The 21106-nt window shown below is 41.3% G+C and overlaps 1 protein-coding gene across 2 annotated transcripts in view; it reads right to left on the bottom strand.

Moving 5' to 3' along the window:
• The window catches only part of fuss (SKI family transcriptional corepressor fussel), a 113400-nt gene that overhangs the window by 48946 nt on the left and 43348 nt on the right, over positions 1-21106 (bottom strand). For both annotated transcript variants that reach the window (XM_083119812.1, XM_083119811.1), the window contains exon 3: positions 18972-20306. In XM_083119812.1, the coding sequence (XP_082975938.1) occupies positions 18972-20306 (1335 nt within the window). The remainder of the gene's footprint in view (positions 1-18971; positions 20307-21106) is intronic.

Consider the following 21106-nt stretch of genomic DNA (forward strand, 5'->3'; position numbering starts at 1 on the left):
CGTTTCGCCATCTATTGTGCTGTGGCTAGAATAAGAAGTAAACATGGCGTCGGTAGCCGCTTGAAATACTGAACACACAGACCCATTACAGGCCTATGGTACAGCAATGAGACATTGTAAGAAAGAAAACTATCAAATTTAAATTTGAATATTTTATCTTGTATAAAGAATATACATAATGTTATTAATTGTATTTGTGTGCGCCACAAATAAAATTTTAAGCACCGGATCATTAAATTACGACAACTACGGTTAACTATGATCATTTTTACGATAGTTGGATGACAGCGGAAATGACAGTCTAAGATCGTCATTCCTCCAGCCAAATATTTGCTGTGTATACTCTGTCTCAGGTATCTCTAGAGCAACCGAACGAAAACAAGTCTCTGCGGAAGTAGTGACGCGAGACGGCTCCACCAATGAACACGTGGGAGGAACGGGATTGCGTGCAGGGAGGAAAGAGACTGCAATTACCAGCCTTCCCAGCAACGTGTCTTCGCTCTGCCCACTCGATTTCCCCCCTTTCCTGCCGCAAAGCGCGGCCTTGCTCCAGAGATACTTGAACAAAGTATACATGTAGTTTCTCTTTGAAAGTCAAAACCCATTGCAATCACCTTTTTGCACATTAATTAAAATTATACTGAACTCCTTGTTGCAACAGTCCGTTAAGGATAAGGACCTAATATACCGCGTTTGTTAGAACCTGTTCCTTTTCCCGCGTTAGCGATCGCTCGACAGTTTCGGTGCCAATGAGAAACGAGGAAAAAATCGTCTGCTGGACAGCGAGGAGCGAATGGAAGCCAGAAGAGAGGCGCTTACGTAGACGCTGTTGCGACGTTGCGTATTTTAATTGGCTGCCTGGCTTTGACTTTCCCTAGCACGGAGAAAAGCCAGCGACCAGTTAGCGCGGGAACCGGGACAGGTTGTAACAAACGCGGTATAAGAGACGTTTCGTTGTGGGACACATGGTCAGCGTATTGATTAAAATCAATCTGTAACCAAATCTGCATACCTAAAATAAAAGCTCAGTCGTCAGATAATTATACTATCGGCGTGTTAAAGCGCCAGAGCCTCGTTATCCCGACGTAGCGGCAGAGAGGCTGACATTGAATGCCTTCCTAAAAGGCACCTCCTACATTCCAGGATGACTGGATGAAATTAATGCATAGAGTTGCAAAGGAACACCGATGGGGCTGGAACACGAACCCGGAATCTTGGATGGCGAGACTCCGAGTCTATCACTTAACGAGGCGGCTACTTGTACTCAAAAAGAATTTTCCGTCAATTGATCGCGATTGTCCGTGATAATGTACTGAATCCGGGGGGACGCTTCCCCTTCGTCCCTCCACATCCTACGCCCCCTAAACTTCACGGAAGCCTGACCTTCAGACGATCCCGTGTTGACTGCGAGGTATTGTGCGGATCGCAAGGCATATGTTATTGAAAGAGCGCATGGAATCTTAAATAATGCACGAGAAGAGTATTTCGATGGAAGATAACGTCAAATCAAGCCAGGCGCACAACACAGCAGCTATCTTCAACCCAACAGCCCCACTGAATCATTTATGAGCCCATCCGTGCTGGTCTACTTAACACCTCTCTTACGCAATAGCAGCGAGGTTGCAACATGTCACAACGTTTAATCATTGGAGAACAACAAAAGCCTTCCCCACCACGTGCAGGCGGCCATTTTTGCCTCTTTTTTTCAGGGGGGCGGTTTCTCAGGTGTTTCTGGGAGGTGTGCTTGAAGCGGCAACAAAAGAACATCGGAAGGCGTGTTGACGGAGCGTCTCGCTTCGTCGATTTTGAGGGGAGGGGAAGGGGAGATTAAGCGGTGTCCACTTGAGACTCCCTTCCATTTAATCCACCAGGGAGCAGCGCTGTCGTTCCGCCGTCCGCCCCTGAATACACGTTTAATCAAGTGTTATTTGAGCGCCGCTCCCGAGCCTTTTATATTAAGTATGAAATACGGGGTAACCTTTTACAATGATTACAATTCTGTTTGACAATATTTTCCGAGGCGGCGCGGTTTTGGGTATCGAGCGTCGCTTCCATCGTTCACTGGGAAATGTCAGTGGAGCCCGTGCCATTTCCGAGAATCAGTGTTGCCACCTGCAACTTCTAAATCCTCTAGAAAACTTGCCAGTGCTTACTAGTTGTAAATGAGGGTGTGCAGTTAGGCGATAATTGTATCATGCATTAATAGGAGAAATCAATCTTACATTGAAGAAGATAACCCAAAACCAGGTGAGCAAGAAACCCCACTTAGAGAAGCTAAGGGAAGAAGACGAAAGACAAAAATTTGCAGAACATTTCCAAGGAAACTATAATAAGTTTAAAGCTAGTTGTAACAATAAGGATGAGATGTGGGATGGAATAAAAATCTGCTTACAGACGGCAGTGGATGAAACAATAGGCTACAGGGAAAGGAAAAGTGCAAAGAAACCATGGATTACTGAAAGTATGCTGGAAAAAATGGAGGAACGGAGAAAATGGAAGAATGTAAATACAGAAGAGGGAAGACATAATTACAAGATACTGAATAACCAGCTAAGAAGAGAAACTGACAGGGCAAAAGAACAATGGATGAAACAAAAATGTGAAGAAATTGAAGAACTGGAAAAAAGAGGAAGGTATGACTTGATATATCGTGAAGTAAACTGCTTGGGCTTCCAAAAGAAGAAATGGAAAACAATGTGGATGATAGAAGACGAGGAAGGATGTAAAATCACAGACAAAAAAGGAATATCGAATGTGTGGGGAAAGTACGTTGAAGAGCTCTACCAGAAAGAGAATCGCCCAGACAGTCTGAATGTAGAAAATGAAGACGACGTGCCTGATGATGAGAAAGGATACTATATCCTGAATGAAGAATTTGAGCAAGCACTCAAAGAAATGAGGAATGGGAAAGCAACGGGCACTGATGAAATTCCTGTTGAACTTATCAAATGCCTGGGAGATGGAAAAAGAGAAATACTGCACTTATGCAATGAAATCTATGAGAAAGGGGATTGGCCACAAGATTTCACGGAGACTGTTTTGGTACCTCTGCAGAAGAAAAGCAATGCCAGAAAATGTTCTGAGTACAGGACAATCAGCTTAATATCTCACTCGGCAAAAATTCTTCTAAGAATTCTGAACAGACGCCTATACTCGAAAGTCAGTGGCGAGTTAGAGGAAGAACAGTTTGGTTTCAGGAAAGGAAGAGGTACAAGGGATGCATTTGGTTTACTGAGGACCATTGGGGAAAGATATTTAGAGAAAGGAAAGGAGGTGTTTGTAGTATTTGTAGACCTGGAGAAAGCCTTTGATAGAGTGAATTGGGTTAAACTTTTAGACATTCTGAAGAAAATTGGTGTAGATTGGAAAGAGAGAAGACTTCTAAGCAACTTATACATGAATCAACGAGTTAAAGTGAGAACAGGAGACGAAATGACAGAAGGCTGTGAAATTGGAAGAGGAGTACGACAAGGATGCTGCCTATCGTCTACTTTGTTTAATATCTATTTAGAAGATATAGTGAAAACTTGTTTCCAGGGCACAGGAGGTGTCAAATTGGGAGGAAGAAGAATAAACTGCATAAGATTTGCTGATGACATGGCATTATTCGCTGAGGATGAAATAACCATAAATAGTATGTTAGAAGAGTTAAACAGCAGCTGTGAGCAGTATGGGATGAAGATTAATGTAAAGAAGACAAAGGCAATGGTTATAGGACGGAAACCAAGGAATATTAATGTGAGAGCAAACAGTGAAAGAATCCAGCAAGTGGATAGCTTCAAGTACCTCGGATGCACTATAAGCAGTGACATGAGCTGCAACCAAGAAGTGAAAATGAGAATCGCAATAGCAAAAGAAGCTTTCAATAGAAGAAAAAATGTTTTTTGTGGACCCATGGACATAGGTCTAAGGAAGAGATTAGTGAAATGTTTTGTGTGGAGTGTAGCACTATATGGTGCAGAAACCTGGACGTTGAGAAGAAATGAAGAGAAACGACTCGAAGCTTTTGAAATGTGGACATGGCGAAAAATGGAGCGTGTAAAATGGACGGACAAGGTAAGAAACGAAGCCGTACTGAATAGAGTTGGTGAAAAAAGATCTATACTGGAGACCATCAAGAAGAGGAAAAGAAACTGGTTAGGACACTGTCTAAGAAGAAACTGCCTGCTAAGAGATGCCTTGGAAGGAATGGTTGAAGGAAGAAAAGTCCGTGGAAGAAAGAGATATCAGCTTATGGATGATATTAAAGTAACTGGGTCGTATTCTATTACGAAGCGTAAGGCAGAGAACAGGGAAAGCTGGAGATTGCAGTGAAAAACCTGCCAATTAGGCAGAAAACAATGAATGAATGAATGAATCCTGTACATTGCAATATGCCGCTATGGGCTCGAACATTCACAATCCGATCATCTGTGGAGGTGGTGCGATCAGCACCGATTTCAGGGCGCCTTTACCTCCAAGGTTGCCCTCTGGCAAAAATTTACTAGAAGCTGAGTGAACCCCAGAGCCGATCCTTACTGGAAAAAATTCTACCTGAAATAACTCACCCATAGAATCGAACTTAGGTCTTCCCCATAAAAGTCATACACCCTACCGGCTTTTTTAAAAAGGGAAATCCCCTAAGCGGAAGTTTCCATTGTCATTCTCTCTCATACTTTCACATCTATTTGACACAAACATCCATGTCTTCACTGGGATTCGATACTGGGTCTCCTGGTATCGTAGCGCTTTGTGTTAACCACTACGCCATGGAGGTCGACAGGACCACCGCGCCAAATACTGCCAAAACGAAATATAAAGTACGGGAATTTTGAGTTGTCTTGCATGATTCCCTAACAACGTCCATTTCCTCCCCGACTGTACAAGGTTATATGTATACAATTTAATTAGGTTGTGGAAAACTATTCTTACACTTTGAGAACATTTTTGTTCAAGTAATGGAACGTGTTCTTACTTGGTTTCAACATTACGAACATTTCAACAAGCCTCTCTTTCAGATTTCCTGTTGTCAATAGTTTAAAACTAAAAATCTCTATTTCTGATCGAAACTTCAGACTTGTTTAGATTCACAGATTTCAATTCAATTCAAATAAAGAAATTAAGTTTTATACTGTTAACAACAGGAAGTCTCTGAAACATAAGAAAACATTTTAATTTCCAATGTATCGATATTTAGTTAACTTAATCTACAAATTAGCATGCTTAAAATCCTTATCATCGACGTACAGTCAGAGCGCAGAACTGCTAAGTCTGAACGAAATTTCGCCGGACCCTGTGGCCGAGTGGTTAGCACATCGCGCTGCGACGTCAAGGGTCCCGGGTTTGAATCCCGCTCGGGCTTGGTTGTTTGTGAATGTCCATTCATCAATTTCATCATTTCATCACTCATCTTCGCAAATTAGCCAAGAGGTACAAAACTCGAAGTAAAATAAACTAAATAAATATATAAATCTGAACGAAATTTCATCTCCTCGCCATTTCAAAGGAAAAGAATGTCATGGTTGCAGCGTTTTGCAAAAACCAATCAGCCAACGACTGTCAGATGTTTGAATACAAACCCGGGAAAACATCCAACACGGTAATCTTAAACATTAAGTCTCATTCATCTACAGGGCCTCCCCGCTGGCGCAGTGGTAGCGTCGTCACCTTGTAATCGAGGGGTCCTGGGTTCCATACCTAGTGGAGGATCCCACCTTAAACTGTAGGCCCAGTCCCGATTAGCCTTACTGTGCACAAAGAGGACTTAAAACACCAACTCAATCATTCATTTACAAACGTTTATTATACACTGTGGAAACAGTATCCACAGTATGAACCATGATCTCTCTCTCTCTCTGTGTGACTCTCAGCTGACCTCCATGGCAGTGTGGTTATCACACCGCGTTATGACGCCATGTGCCCCGTGCATGGGTGTTATTTGTTTGGGTCCCTTCATTAGTTTCACCACATCATCATCCATTATCATCTTCGCGATTAACCAAAAGTGGAAGAAAAGCGAAGTAAAATAAAATAAATCGCTCTATCAATCTGTGCGACTCTCAGTAGGAAAATGCAGTGAAGACTACAAATAACTGTGGTCACTGAAGCTGCAAAATAAATAAACGATGCAAAGTGACGCAAAAACAGCCCCCCGCAGGGATTTTAGTGTTTCAATTTTTAGATTTCCTTCTCCTTCTCTTAGAAATATTTTTGCTGCATCTGTACATGTTAAAATCTATTGACCAAAAATTATGTATTCATTTATTTAAGATAGAGCCCAGTTATAGTTCTATAATATTACATAAAGTTAAATTACAAACAACTCATAGCAATGGCTTTTCTAAGTTTTATACCGCATCATGACCAAAAATACCAATTGTCTTGTTTTTACTTTTAATTATGTTTTCAAAAGAGTTATGTTTCACATATTCGTGCTGTATCTTAGATAATGGTTAAGTCCTTGTATGTAATCAAAGTTCGATATCCCGACGACGTACGATGATAGAAACCCTACAGGGTCATTCCATGTGAAATCAACTAATAAAATGCACTTTTAAACCTCACATATTTTGATTCATTTGAAATTTGGCAAACTGAAAAGGTCACCTGAGGTAGGAACCAAACCAAATCCATGGCTTTTGTATTTGTCGAAATTACAGGGGTGCAAAATATGAGATTTCCACCAATTTTTTCACCATCTTGTTAATTTTAAAATGCAATATTTCGACAATCAGGGCACCTACAGAAGTGATTTAAACGGCTTTAGAAAGGTATTGAAGGGCACTTCCGCACGAGATATTTACGTGCATGCCTTTGTCAGGGGGTGATTTTCTTTAGGGTGGTGTAATAAAAAAAAATAGTTAACCATCTTCTCAAGAACGGGTCTTCTAATTTTTTTTTCAAAAACGCATATGCCATATGTATACTATTACTCAATAATTGTATAAAATTTGAAAATGGTTTTCCAATGGGATCCGGAGTTGTTAGGTTAGGGTAGGTTAGGTAAGGCATCAAATTTTGATAGATAAATTTCTATTCATAAAGAGAAGTCTAACAGAAATAAACATTAAATATAAAACACAATGTTGTTTGAATTAGGGTACATAAAGCTGATATTTACATTCCCAGTTCTTAGAAATACAGGTGATTCAAAACTTCGGTCGCATAGGCACATCTGTTATTAGTGTGCGTAGCGAAAAATGGAAAGAGGGGAAAATTGTTGGAAATATGTATGTTGCAACATGATGTTGATGATATTTCAACGTAGCGCACACCGTTCAGGCTGGACACTGGTACGATTCTCAATGGTAGCTCAAAATACTGTCTCACCACATGCGTTGTCCGAAATACCGTACGTCATCGCAATATCGTACAGTACTGGGCAAATTAAGAATTGATGACGATAATTACAGGCAAACTTTCCCCTGTTTCCATTTTTCGCTATGTAGACTAATAACGTAGATGTCTATGTGACCACGGAGAAGTAGATTTTAAGACATTGAAAATAGTATGGCGCCTTCTGTGACCTAGTGAATAGAGTAAGAGACCAAAAGAAATGGACTGAACCTAAGTTTAAGCGGTACGTATTTCACCTTATAGGTATCGTCTTTTTTGTCTTCTAGGCTCCTTTTTTAAAAATTACAAATAGCGATTTTCCCATACCTCGAAGCTTTAGATTTTATTCTTTTCTTTACATGTCACATATGTTACGTGTTACCTATGGTGCTTCGGCTCGTTTTCGGTCCATGGCCTCCCCCAACTTTCTTCATCTACAACGTCCTGTCTTGGGCTGCTCTTCTCCAGCTTCTGATGTGAAGGATGGAGTCTGCGCCCTTCTGGATACTCTCCTCCCATCTAATCCTTGGTCTTCCTGCAGGTCTTCTTCCTCCCATGTTTCCTCCTAGCATCTTCTTCGGGATCCTGTGCTCATTGTAGCTACATGGCTAGCCCAGTTTAGTCTTTTTATTCTTATATATATGGAGAGAGGTACTTCCTTTGCAGTTTGTAAATTTCATCATTATATCTAATTCTCCACACTCCTTGTGACTGAATAGGGCCAAAGGTCCTTCGCAGGATTTTACGCTCAAATGAGTCGAACTTAGCTTGTTCCGTAAGAGTCCATGCTTCACATCTATATTCTACTACAATGCTACGAATGAGTTTTTCGTATAGCATCACTCGCGCTCTCCAATTGACATCTCTACATCTGATTAAAGGTAATATCGAGAAGTGGGCCTTTTCTGTCACATATTTCGAAGTGAATCTCGTCTTTTGTAATTCAGTGATTCAGAGTTCGATTCTCGTTTCAGTAATTGAAACTGTAGGGCCAATCCAGGTAAGTTTTGTATGCCTCTTTGTTTCCTCTTTCACCGGACAAAAATTGAATGCCAAAATATATCTTGAATAATGATCCGAACATATTTTTCTCTTCTCTTAATGGGAGAATCGTAACCATACTAATCGTAATTTCGTAATTTAGCTTACATTGCCTAGATGCGAGAACTATTCCTTATCGCGATAGAGTTTGAAGTAATATCACTGCGGTTGGCAACACTGCGGAGCGTAATGTGCCTTGGAAGGTTGCCCCCTCCTCTTCCCCTCACTTACCTGCGCCTAATTACCAAACAGACTGCGTAACCTGGAGGCATGTCCCAAGTGTTAATCATACGGGCTTAAACAACCAATGAGCTCCCTTTAACAATTACTTAGACGTTAAGCACACCGACGCTCTGCAGACGCCGCGGCGCCTTGTCGGCGGGGGAAGGGGCGGAAGATGGATGGGTGGGTGGGGTGAGGGTGATGGTTCTTAAGAAGGTCGCCCTAAGCATCCTCTGAGGCCGGGAAATGCCACGGAAAGCGCTGGCACACATCTCCTTGGCGGCAATTAAGATGCGGGTCTCAAGTGTTCCCCTAGACCTGAGGCTGTTCTGAGGGTGTGGAAACTTCACTTTGAACACGCAAGTTAGAATTACGTCAAGTCTGGGAAGGAGGAGCACAGCCATTGTCGTGTTGTGCCATTGTTCATGTATTGTGCATGCAGCACAAGGAGGAAAATGCCATTATTTTCCTTCTCTCTCTCTCATATATCCCTAAACTACTATGGACCATTAATAATCAGACAACTACTATGGCGGGGTCTGTCAGACCGCTGTTTTAATTTTGAACTGTGAACTAGCTGTTTTGCAATTTTCAATTTCTGAACCGTTTCACGTGACTTGGCATGGTTATAGAAGAATAGCGTAAAGCAGTTTTCAATTATTAGTTTTGTTAAAGAAACGTAACGCAAATTGGAAGAAAATCAGTCTAAAATTGCAACAATGGCACTTTATTTTTTTTAAAAAAAATCAAATTGCTAAAGTTTCTAAATTTTTGTTTTGTCGGAAGAGACGTAGTTCAAAGTAATATATAATATTTAGCTGAAATTAAAAATGAATTATGACCCATTTTAAACACAACGTAACAAAAAACACACGCAACTACTATGGTATGTATCTCAGACCGATCACTGAAAATATAATTCAATACATTTATTAAAAACAAAGGCAAAACCTCGTGTACACCCTGACAACGTGTTGCCAGCACCGCAACAGAAAGGTATGGAGAATGGTCCACTTGTGTTTTGGGGGGAGGGGTGCCAGAAGTAAAGTAAAAGATAAATTCAGCGCGGTTTGAAAGACAGTCCATAATAATTAAGGAATACACACACACACACACACACACATATATATGTGTGAGAGAGAGAGAGAGGAAGAGGAGATGGCACAAAGATGTTAAAGCAAGCAATTCTTCATGTCAATTATTAAACTAGATAAATGTTATTACAAATACATGAACGTGTGTAAGACTCTAGTGTATTTCTTATGAACAAGGAACATAATAGGCGCTGCCCTATTACAGTGTTTAGTATTGTAATTACACGGTTACGTAAACCAGAAGAACGTGATTTAGATAATTAACATGAAAGGTGAATTATGTAATTTACACTACGAGTATGGCATTTCAATCTTCAATTTACATTTAATAACAATAGCGATACACTGAATTTAATTACAGGATTATAGAAAAATAATAAACACACATGTAATACGGTCCAAATGAAGCTCAAAAACTGGGCTTAACCTAACAAACGAATTCAATTCAGTGAATAGAACTAAAGAATCTTACTTCATTTAAACACGTCTATACTGGATTTGTTTTTAGGAACTATGTTAAATAACTTGTACATTATCCTCATGGATTCCACTTGTACCATCTTGGTTCTTCTGATGGGGAGAGGTTTCCGGACCTTCGAAGAATGTATTTAGTCATAACCAAGTTTAAAGCTGTAAGTTTTCGCCTCCTTTCCTTGACTGACGAAATACTCAACGACCCGCGTAATGCGTTACTGGGAGTGAACTTAGAATGTATATCATCAAGCATAAATAGTAAATACCTCAAACATTTATTTGAACATATCTGTAATTTTTTCAATCGCTTTCTTGACTTGTGGGTCCCAAGAATTGAGGTATACTCAAGGTTTGATCTGAGGAGCGTATAGTATAGCAACAGAAAGGCTTCCTTATTTCTAAATTGTACTCATATTAATTACAAATCTTAAATTTCTATGAATTGTTGAGAACGTGGGCAAAGTGTGTCTAGAAAAATAATGTTTAATCAAAAGTGACCCCAAGTTAAATGGTAACCTAACGTTTTCACTACTCAAAGCCGCATTTATCATTCCTGTTCTGACGTGACTTTCTTCGACTTTTCTTCTTTCCGTTAATGTACTTTGTGCAGTTTTGTTATGTTACATGTTTCTAGAGTAAAGGAAAAAAGTAATACTGTCATTAACGCCCATACATCACAATATTCGGCTCTTCGTGATGTCATAGACAAGTAACTTGTCTGTTGTGATGTTCTTCACGGAATTTTCTTCGCTTCACAAGCGAGTAACGCCCGATCTGTAGGCAACCTAATACACGGTATTGTGTAAAGGGTTGCATAACATGCAGGTTTGATATTTTATTTTCAATGATAATTTATTTTTAGTTATGTAGTACAGGGAGGTTATTTCAGTCGTTCACCGCCAGCGTGTCGGCCGGTCGGCGCCGCCTTCATGCAACAGGTCCCGGCAAATTGCGTTAGAGGAAGTCCGTAACAGAAACAGCTTGTTTTGTAATGTTTCCACTTTTCACAATTACAGTTACAATTACAATTGAATAAGCACGTACCTTGTCGCAAGGATGCTGGAAAAGGTGTCCTCCCAAATACAAATATTTCTGGCACCTTATTTCTGACATCTAATCTTAGATTAGACATCGCTACTTTATCCTCAGTTGTCGCGAGAGCACCGGCAGCTTATCGGGGGAGTTGTCAGCCGCGAGACGGCGCTTCATACTGCACGAATGAGACAGTGTCGGCAGTGATACCAACCTTAGGGACTTTTCACTATATTTCGCCCGCGTAGATTTTGCCAAATGAGGAAAACGTAGGGACTTTTTTCAATCTTGGAAAATAACTTTTTATTGCGCAAAGGTGCAAAGCTTACTCGCGAGTCAGCTGCACTTTCTTCGTGCTCGGTTTGGAATGAATGGATTAGTTTATCTGGATACTTTAGTGAGGAAGAGAAAAAACAACTAACCAACAAGTCTCCATCAGAATTTTGGAACATGTTATCGGTTACCGAGAACTTTCAAGGCAAGTTATTTTTTGAAAACATTTCCACTCTCGCGAAAATAGTGCTAACATTGCCACATTCTAACGCGGAAACTGAAAGAATATTTTCAATGTTACCTAAGTGATACAAAAACAAAAAAGAGAAATAAAATGGGACCAGAATTGTTAAAGACTTCAGGAAATACAGCATCACCAACCAACATCTATCTCTTCACAGCAGCAGCATGTATGACTTCAAATAACAGTAAATGACTCAACGTTATTCAATAGGGGTGTGCGGGATCCCGAAAAGTCGGGACCGGGATCGGGAAAAGAAAATTCCCTTCCCGATCCCGACTTCGGGAAATGACTTCCCGACTTTTCGGGATCCCAAGCAGTCGGGAAATACCGAATGGTCACTTTAAAAAGTCGTTAATTCTCGACGTTTTCTGCATTGTAAGTTTCTGGAACTTATCATAAATTGTAAGTTTTTATTCTAGAAATGCAAAAACAATCACTTAAAGTGAAAATGACGTGTAGAATTCGAGATTTCCTGAGCTTCGGGAAATTTCGAAAATTTCCCGACTTTCCCCGTTGCGAATGTCGGGATTTAAAAAAAATTCCCGTCCCGACCCAAAACATTTTGTCCCGTACACCCCTATTATTCATTAAGGCAAAAATTTACAATACCGGACCCTTCTGTAATTTCTATGCTACGTCTTATACTCACGAAATAATTAGTCGTGATGATTTATCTCAAGTTAACATGTTGGGGTGAGGTGAAAAAATTGTTCATTAACGTGTAGAAGTTGTAAAATAAGCATTTCAATCCTCGCAATGATTCTCCGTATACAAGTATGGTAGCCATATTTGTTGATATGAACAATTGACGTTCGCAATTAGTTACGCTGTCTACAGCGTTGCCACACTGTTGATTTCATACTTGGAGAGCATGGATCGTGTAAGAATGGCGGAAGAGAACAGTAAAAAAGTTGTTAATGTTGTACAGATTTTTAGGTGGAGTGTGCAGGAGGATTTCGTGGGGTAATTAATAAACTTATGGATTTCGGTATATTGCCTAAAGAAGGGGATTACATGTGACAGTGACAATCACGATGTAGAAGAACATGTGGAATGTGGACTGATTTGATTACAGGTAAGTTTGGCAACAGTGCATCGATCGTAAAATTGCAGGATACGAAAATGGTGTCTTCGATGATGAATACGATTTTTTTATCGGTTCGTAATCACAATTAGCGCAAAACCATTCACGGATAGCCCCACTGACCATTCTCGGTAAGGTTAGGTTAAGTTAGGTTAGGCAAGGCAAACATAATTAAAATTTGGGGTCGAAAAACCAAGCACGGGTAGCCCCACAAGCCATTGACGGATAACCCCACGAACCATTCACGGTAAGGTTAGGTTAGGTTAGGATAGGATAGGATAGGCAAACATAGTTCAAATTTGGGGTCGTAGCAATATCAGGAATGTATATTTCATTTTTTAAGTATTGGAAACACAAAATCTTCCGGTAAGTAATGAGCAATCGTGCCGATCACGGACCACTCAAATTCACTTATTTTGCTATTTCTACAGGTGACCCACAAATTTTAACTTCAAATTCGTGATTAGGAGGCCTCAATTAGTGAGTATGCGAAATATTACAAAAATCGGGGAGGGGTCCTGTATTGTAAATTCGCTCCTTCATTAATTGTGGAGCACCGAGCAGAAAGATTTGGTAAGTAAATGTGTATATTTTCTCTTCTGTTTTGCATGCTAATGAGGTGTTGTTTTTTTAGACGCTTTACTTGGCGTAGGGACATTTGGTCAGTTGTAGGGAGATTTTTACTATGTCTGTAGGGACATTGCCGGAAAATGGTTAGCAACACTGTCGGTTACCAGAAGTAGTGAGCCTACGCTCATTCATGTTCACTTCTGTTTGCGTTTATCAATACGCGTGTTGTTTATAATATGTTATTGAGTTGGTGTGCTAGTGCTTTATTGTGTGTTAATTGTTATTCATTCATTAGTTATTCCGCTAAACAAATATAGTCTTGAACATCGAGTTTTTATGTACGATAATTACGTGAAAACGAACTCTTGCAGAAAAGTGGTCAGGCAATTACGAGAGACAGGATCTCTTGAACCTAAGAAACGTGTTGTATTGCTGTTGAAGGAGGTCATTTTCAATATATCTTATAACACACCAGGTTAGTGATCACTATTATTAATTTTAAATATCATTTTACGGTTTCGGTTCGCTTTATGCGCCGGGATGCTGTCTTCCCTTTCTGTCAACTGACGATAAAGTAGCAATGTCTAATCTAAGATTAGATGTCAGAAATAAGGTGCCAGAAATATTTGTATTTGGGAGGACACCTTTTCCAGCATCCTTGCGACAAGGTACGTGCTTATTCAATTGTAATTGTAACTGTAATTGTGAAAAGTGGAAACATTACAAAACAAGCTGTTTCTGTTACGGACTTCCTCTAACGCAATTTGCCGGGACCTGTTGCATGAAGGCGGCGCCGACCGGCCGACACGCTGGCGGTGAACGACTGAAATAACCTCCCTGTAGTACGAGGATTAGTCAAGTGGATACGGTAGTCTAAAATAAATTATATTCACCTTCAGCCGCTGTGCTTACGAGGGCGGGCTGAAAAGTAATGCCTGCTATTTTTTCTTGACGGTGTAAAGACATTTTGGATTTTGAGGAACCATGCCGAGAAACTCTCAACGTGTTTGACAAAAAACTTCTTGAGAGTTGAGAGTTCTTTAGCAGGGGTTTTCATTGTGAGCATGAACAGCCCAACATCATACAGTACTGATGTTACACATTCATTGCCATAAAAAGCCTTCATTCTCTGATGAATGTTAATTGGGGGACACATTTTCTGCAATAAAAACTCTGTCACCACACGCAGTTTCATGTGCACCGACATACAAGGCACGTCCAGAAAGTAAGTTCCGTTTGGTAATAAAATTAAATTGTGTACAGATACAGAAAAGTTATTTATTGCACAAAATTCTACAACTCTTAAACTACTTTTCCACATAACTGCCGAAATTTTGCAGGCATTTGTCATAGCGTGGCACAAGTTTTTGTATACTTTCTTCATAGAAATTTGCCGCCTGTGTCTTCAACCAGTTGGAAACAGTTTCTTTCAGCTCGTCGTCATTGTTGAAGTGTTGACCGCCAAGGAAAGACTTGAGATGTAAGAACAGATGAAAGTCGCTAGGAGCGAGGTCAGGGCTGTACGGAGGATGGTCAAACACGTCCCAGCCAAATCCCTGTAGGAGGTTTTTCGTCACATTTGCAGTGTGTGGTCGTGCGTTGTCGTGAAGAAAAACAACACCTTTTGACAGCAATCCTCGACGCTTATTCTGTATTGCGCAATAATAATAATAATACAGAATAATACAGAATAAGCGTCGAGGATTGCTGTCAAAAGGTGTTGTTTTTCTTCACGACAACGCACGACCACACACTGCAAATGTGACGAAAAACCTCCTACAGGGATTTGGCTGGGACGTGTTTGACCATCCTCCGTACAGCCCTGACCTCGCTCCTAGCGACTTTCATCTGTTCTTAAATCTGAAGTCTTTCCTTGGCGGTCAACACTTCAACAATGACGACGAGCTGAAAGAAACTGTTTCCAACTGGTTGAAGACACAGGCGGCAAATTTCTATGAAGAAAGTATACAAAAACTTGTGCCACGCTATGACAAATGCCTGCAAAATTTCGGCAGTTATGTGGAAAAGTAGTTTAAGAGTTGTAGAATTTTGTGCAATAAATAACTTTTCTGTATCTGTACCCAATTTAATTTTATTACCAAACGGAACTTACTTTCTGGACGTGCCTTGTAGTATGATTACATTCTGCCATTTTCCTCGCTCTAGTTCAGCAACCCCTGGTGATAGAAGTTTGAAACTTGGAATGGAGAAGAGGGAATGTTTGAAGAGTACAATGCATGGTTGCTCAAAATCCAAAATGCCTTTACACCGCCAAGAAAATATAACAGGCATTACTTTTCAGCCTGCCCTCGTATTTCAAACTGTCTTAAAATCATAAAAAATATACTATAGGTTTTGGCTTTTTAGTATGTTCATGCGCTGCTTCTTCCCGTCGGTGTCAGATAGACCTAACAAGTAATGCCTAGTGCTCACAATAAATTTGAATTTAGAAGACATAACATAAATTACATCGTCTGTCAGTTAAAAGATAACAGTTGATTGATTTTTCATGTTGCGATATCTACGAAGCTTTTCCAGCTACAAATAATCACGGGTTAGAGAACTATACATTTCACTAGTCTACAAAATCTTTTTGTTTGTTTCAGTTTTTTTAATGAATTAGACAGTCTGAGTTCGAAAATGACAATCACTGCACAGCCACTGTAGTTATTTCTCTAGTCGTCACTACGAAATGTGAAGTTAATAAATACAATACTCGCAATATAGTACTGTAAACTGAACATGGCTTGCGTGAGCGACAAAATTTTGCACTCTATTTGTACGACCCTCCAGGTGTTTCTCAGGTGATATTCTAACAAATATTTGCATACACTGACGAACGGCATTATCCTTGGTAGGGTTTCCCCATACGTGCGATAGCTTGATGGAAACATACTCTACAACCGCCGTTTCCGGGCGAAAATCAAAATGAGAAAGCAAAATCAATTTTCAAGAACATATTTAATCCCAATTTTTCATAGTATGACTTATTTTCTACTAGTTCTTTATTAATCTTAACTTCGTGATTTTCAAGAAAGTTGCTTCCTACCTCTCTGAAAGCAAATCATACTTCTATTTCAACAACAAAGGTACTGTATCGAGGTGTAAGCACTTGGACAGCTTCCTAACTGTGGCTCCATGAATATATATGCTTTCTTTAACATTGGCATCACTTAAATGTGAAAAGTTGTGAAATAACTAAATGCTGCTCCATTATGGTCCACGGATGTTCCATTCCTGTATGACGAACTGCATTATCATATTTTTCTTCTTAGAGAAAACTGACTAGAGAAAAAATGCAGAAAAAGTACTCACGTGATCTTTTGTGTTCCTGCCAGATATAGAGATTCTGTAATTTCTCGTAAAACCTTAAAACCTCAAGAAACCTGACCACCTCATTCACACTTCGGCGGACGAGTGAGTCGAGTGGTCGACTCACGTTCCAGGTTTTAGTTCCTGCCTTGGCATTAGCACTCCTTTGTGAGTGTCCCTTATTTAACTTCGTGTAATCATCGTTGACCCTCAACGGCGTGATTCAATGTTGACAGAAGAGTGACGTACAATAAAAACCGCTGTAGTCGATCGTGTTGAACAATTACTAATATTGCCACAGGTGGTTCCAGATTAGAGTCCCGGACCGCGCATGGATGTTTCTTTGAGAATATCCTTTCACTTTTCTTTATTTTCTATTTCGGTTATTCTTCGCCGCTTTTCTGCCTCTTGAGTTAACCGCATCATGCGTTAAGTTACCACGAACTGTTGAAATGGATTCGATAAACACAATGATACATCCATGCCCTGGCTAGGATTCTAGACCAGGACCTCTGATTTTGTAGCCTCATCTTCGCGAGTGGCAAAAATTGACAGTTAGGCGACGTTAAATTACAACAATACAAGCACCTTATCCTTCTCTTCACTTTATAGGTCACAACTATAACACTTTTACCTTCTCGATTTTATTGATTGATTAATTAATTGAGTTGTTATTTTATGTCCAGTTTATGCAGAGCAAGGCTAAACAGGACTGGACCTACACTTTAAAGTGGGATCCGAACCACTATGTGCCTCCACCGGGTATCAAACCCGGAACCCCTTGATTACAAAGCGACGACGCTACCACTACACAATCGGGGAGGCCTTCCCTTCTCGATTTGTCTCTGAGTATCATCTCCAGCCACAATTCTACGCAATCTCCTATTTGTACAAAGTATCTATTGCCTTCGTAATTGCCCATTTTTACCGACATCCTGAATGTCTAAGTCCATGGCAACGTGACTCTCTCCATAGAGCACAAGTGGGGCTCTGTTTTTTTTATGGAACTCAAGACTATTGTTTGAATCTCGCCACAAAGGAAAGCTCACCTCAATTACGAGGACTTAAAGGAACCAACGCAACAAATAAAAACTCTCAAGAGTATCTACAATAATTAACTGAGCCGGCAGAGGAAGATGTTTTAGTTGCGGTTCCAGCAATAACTGACGAGCCTCGCGCGAATCTTCTCATTGTCTGCTGGAGAAATGTGTATTTTAAAATAACAATTCGTAATTGTAAGTTTTTTTCCGGGTACAATCAATATCATCTTAGCTTATTTTTTTTTACAAAATGAAATTCTACATAACAGCCCTCACAATGCGGGGGGTCAGAATCCGGAAATAAGGGCTTGTTCCTGAAACAAGTATTATATCTATCATGTCCTCTAAAAAAACTCAAAAGAGGTTGTGGAAAGAATGTAATTAGAAAAATACTGAGCAACAATATAATATTTTGAGAATAAATCGGAGTTGCATAAGCAGATTTTATAGTGTATACAAGGGGGGTTCATAAAGTCCGTGCCTTTAGGTATGAGGAAAAGAGAGAAAATATTGACTATGCATACGTATAAACTCTGCAAAGCCAGTTTTTCCTATCGATGCATGACTTGTCAGGCACGATCATTGTGAAAGTCTACATTCTGGCTTTGAAGCAAGTTCTTCGCTTAAGAAATCTTCCCCTAATAGTTACTGTTATGCAATGCGTCTAATATTAGCGATAGTCTCCTGTTGTCTGTAGAGTTCATGAAGAAAAACCAGGTGCAAGGACAAATAACGGAAAACATGGCAGAAGAATATGAAGAAGGTGAGGATGGAATGAAGTGTACGAGAAGGAGGGAGAATGTTAGTGAAATTTTGATGAAGGAAAACCATGTGAGGGGGTTTGGATGGCAGGAAAATTTGGATGGAGGGAGGGATTTTAGTCATGAGAGTTCAAAAATAAAGTCATGGTCCAGAATATGGAGAAGATGGTTGGAAGAATAGAATCGAGAAAGATAGAGGATTCTAAGAAAAATATCAGAGAACTTCGAAGAGTAGGGGTAACAGAATGGACTCGAAAAGCCTTGGACTGCATTGAATGGGCAGAAGCATACGTGGACTTTCGAACCAGCAAAAAGAGAGATAAGATAGTAATGCCGATAGGCGACGGTATTATAAAAGCAGTATCCAATGAACACTCATGTTCCCATTTTCGAGCTGAGACCCTTGATTTAGTTATGGATCAAAATCATCTATTTATGCTTCCATAATACAAGACACTAAAAAGGTTAAGCTCTCTTACTAAATGTTACTAGTGATGATAGGAAACTTACCGGGCTAGCTTTGCTGGCTTCTTCCCTGACTCCGCTGCTGCTGACTTCCGTTGAGCTACAGGTCTCCTGCTGACTGCTCTGGGCTGGAACCTCGCTCCTCCAGCTCCGCTGGTCGTCGTCTTCCGTCGTCTCGATGTCCACGGGCTCGTCGTCGCTGACTTCAGGGTCGTCGATCACCTTGCGCGACGCCTCTTCGTTCTTCTTCAACTCGCTCTCGAGCAGCGAAGGTCTGGCGAGCGGGAAGTGGTCCGCCTGCTCGGTCCTCTTCGAGTTGGTCACCGGACGGAAAGCGGACGTGTAAAATGGGGATTTCCCGAAGACCGGAGCCGATATCTTATCTTCCAGGACCGGAGGAGGGGTCAGGATGGAGTCTCCGTGAAGATGAGACGTTTCGGTTTCCGGTTGCAGTGCCACGTGCGGTCCGAAGGCTATCAACGGCCTCTTGAGCCAAGGGAACGCGTAGGGAGAGAGCCCCGATAAGGAAAAGGGTTTCCCCTGCCCCCAGACGTAGTCCACGAAGCTCCTGTGGAGGTCGTAGTGCAGAGGGGGTTTGTCCGTGAGGGGCGGGAACGGCGGCACCCTCGGAGGGACGGCGGGGGGAGTGAAGGGGAGGTCGTGAAGAGGAAACGACTTCTTCTGCAGGAAGGAGTGGGACTTGATCACTCCCTCCTGCTCCATGGCCAACTTCTGCTGCTTCGTGGGCGAGTGCCTTATCGCGTGGGACGCCATCAGCCTCTTTCGCGTCCCGCCGTTGAACATCGCCTTCACGTCCTCCCAGGCGTGGGTCACTTCCTCCGGTGGCGTCCCGGACAGCTTCATGTGACGGCGCCACGAGTTGAAGTTGGCCGCGTCCGGCTGCACGTACTTGGAGTCCGGCAGGCGGTGGGAGTGGAAAATGAACTTGTTCGGCGAGAAGAACATGTTGCAGAAGCTGCACTTGATGCACTTGGCGCGGGAGGAGTTGTACCGGGAGGGGACGAAGCTCCCCCTGCAGCCCCAGGCGCACTCGTGAAACACCTCGAAGGCGAAGTTGTCGGGCAGCTTCGGAGGAGAGTTGTCTCCGAGAAAGCTCTTGCAGAGTCGCTCCGCCTCGCGCTTCGTGATCATCCCGCAGCGACGGGACGAGATGGGCATCGCACCTGCCCGTCTCAGGATCTCCAGCTGCACCGGGGTGCACTGCACGCACGTGATGCCCAGCGCCACCCTCCGATTGTGGATCTCGTTGTAGCTGAAGTCCTTGAGCAGCGTGTTGGAGATCTGCGCTAAGCAGAGTCGCTCCTGGCCATCGATGACGAGAGAGACTATGGGGATACCATACAGCATAACAGTACCAACCTGCAAGGAAAGAACATACTTACTTTTATTTAAAATTCGGATTGTCACAATGGCATTAATATAATATCGGGTGATTCCCTCGCTAGAGGCCCCAAACTTTTGTCCTGCCATTTACTTAAAGTTTGTCTTGACATTTTGTATGCACATACCTTGAACAATGTAAAACGGAATCTAACCCCTCGCAATAGGTTTGGACTCTTCCGGTGACCTTCATTTGTTTTGTTCCGCGACAATGCATCTCGGTAGTGTTGGATCGAATGTACAGGGATTACAATGTACACAATCGAAGAGTGTGTGTTCCTCGTTCCTTAATACTGGCAAACTGGTTCATTTAAAGCATGTCAAAGGGCATTTCAAACTGAATTTTCTGAGAGACAGGTACCTTCAAAGTGTTATATCCAGAAATTGGTAAGAAAGAGACAACGGGAAGTCTTGTCACACAGCATTCAGGAGGCCGAAAAATGTCTGAAGAGACAAAACAGGATGTAAAGGAGCGATTACTGGCATCACCATCAAAATCATTGCGAAGACTTTCCCAAGAAACTAGTCTCCCATATTCCACGTGTCAAAAAGCTGCAAAAAAATTAAAACTACACGCTTACCGCGTGTCATGTGTTCAAGAATTCCAACCGTATGGTTTCAAAATTTTCTTACTCAGAATCCTGGGATTTTAGATTTTACTTGGTTTACGGATGAAGCATGGTTTCATCTGAGTGGCTATACTGTATAAACTCTCAAAACACGCGTATATGGGCAGAAGAAAATCATCGTGCAATACATGAACAGCCTTTGCATTCTCA

The sequence above is a fragment of the Lepisma saccharinum genome, chromosome 3 (assembly GCF_977018435.1).
Source record: "Lepisma saccharinum chromosome 3, izLepSacc3.1, whole genome shotgun sequence".
Lineage (NCBI taxonomy): Eukaryota > Metazoa > Arthropoda > Insecta > Zygentoma > Lepismatidae > Lepisma > Lepisma saccharinum.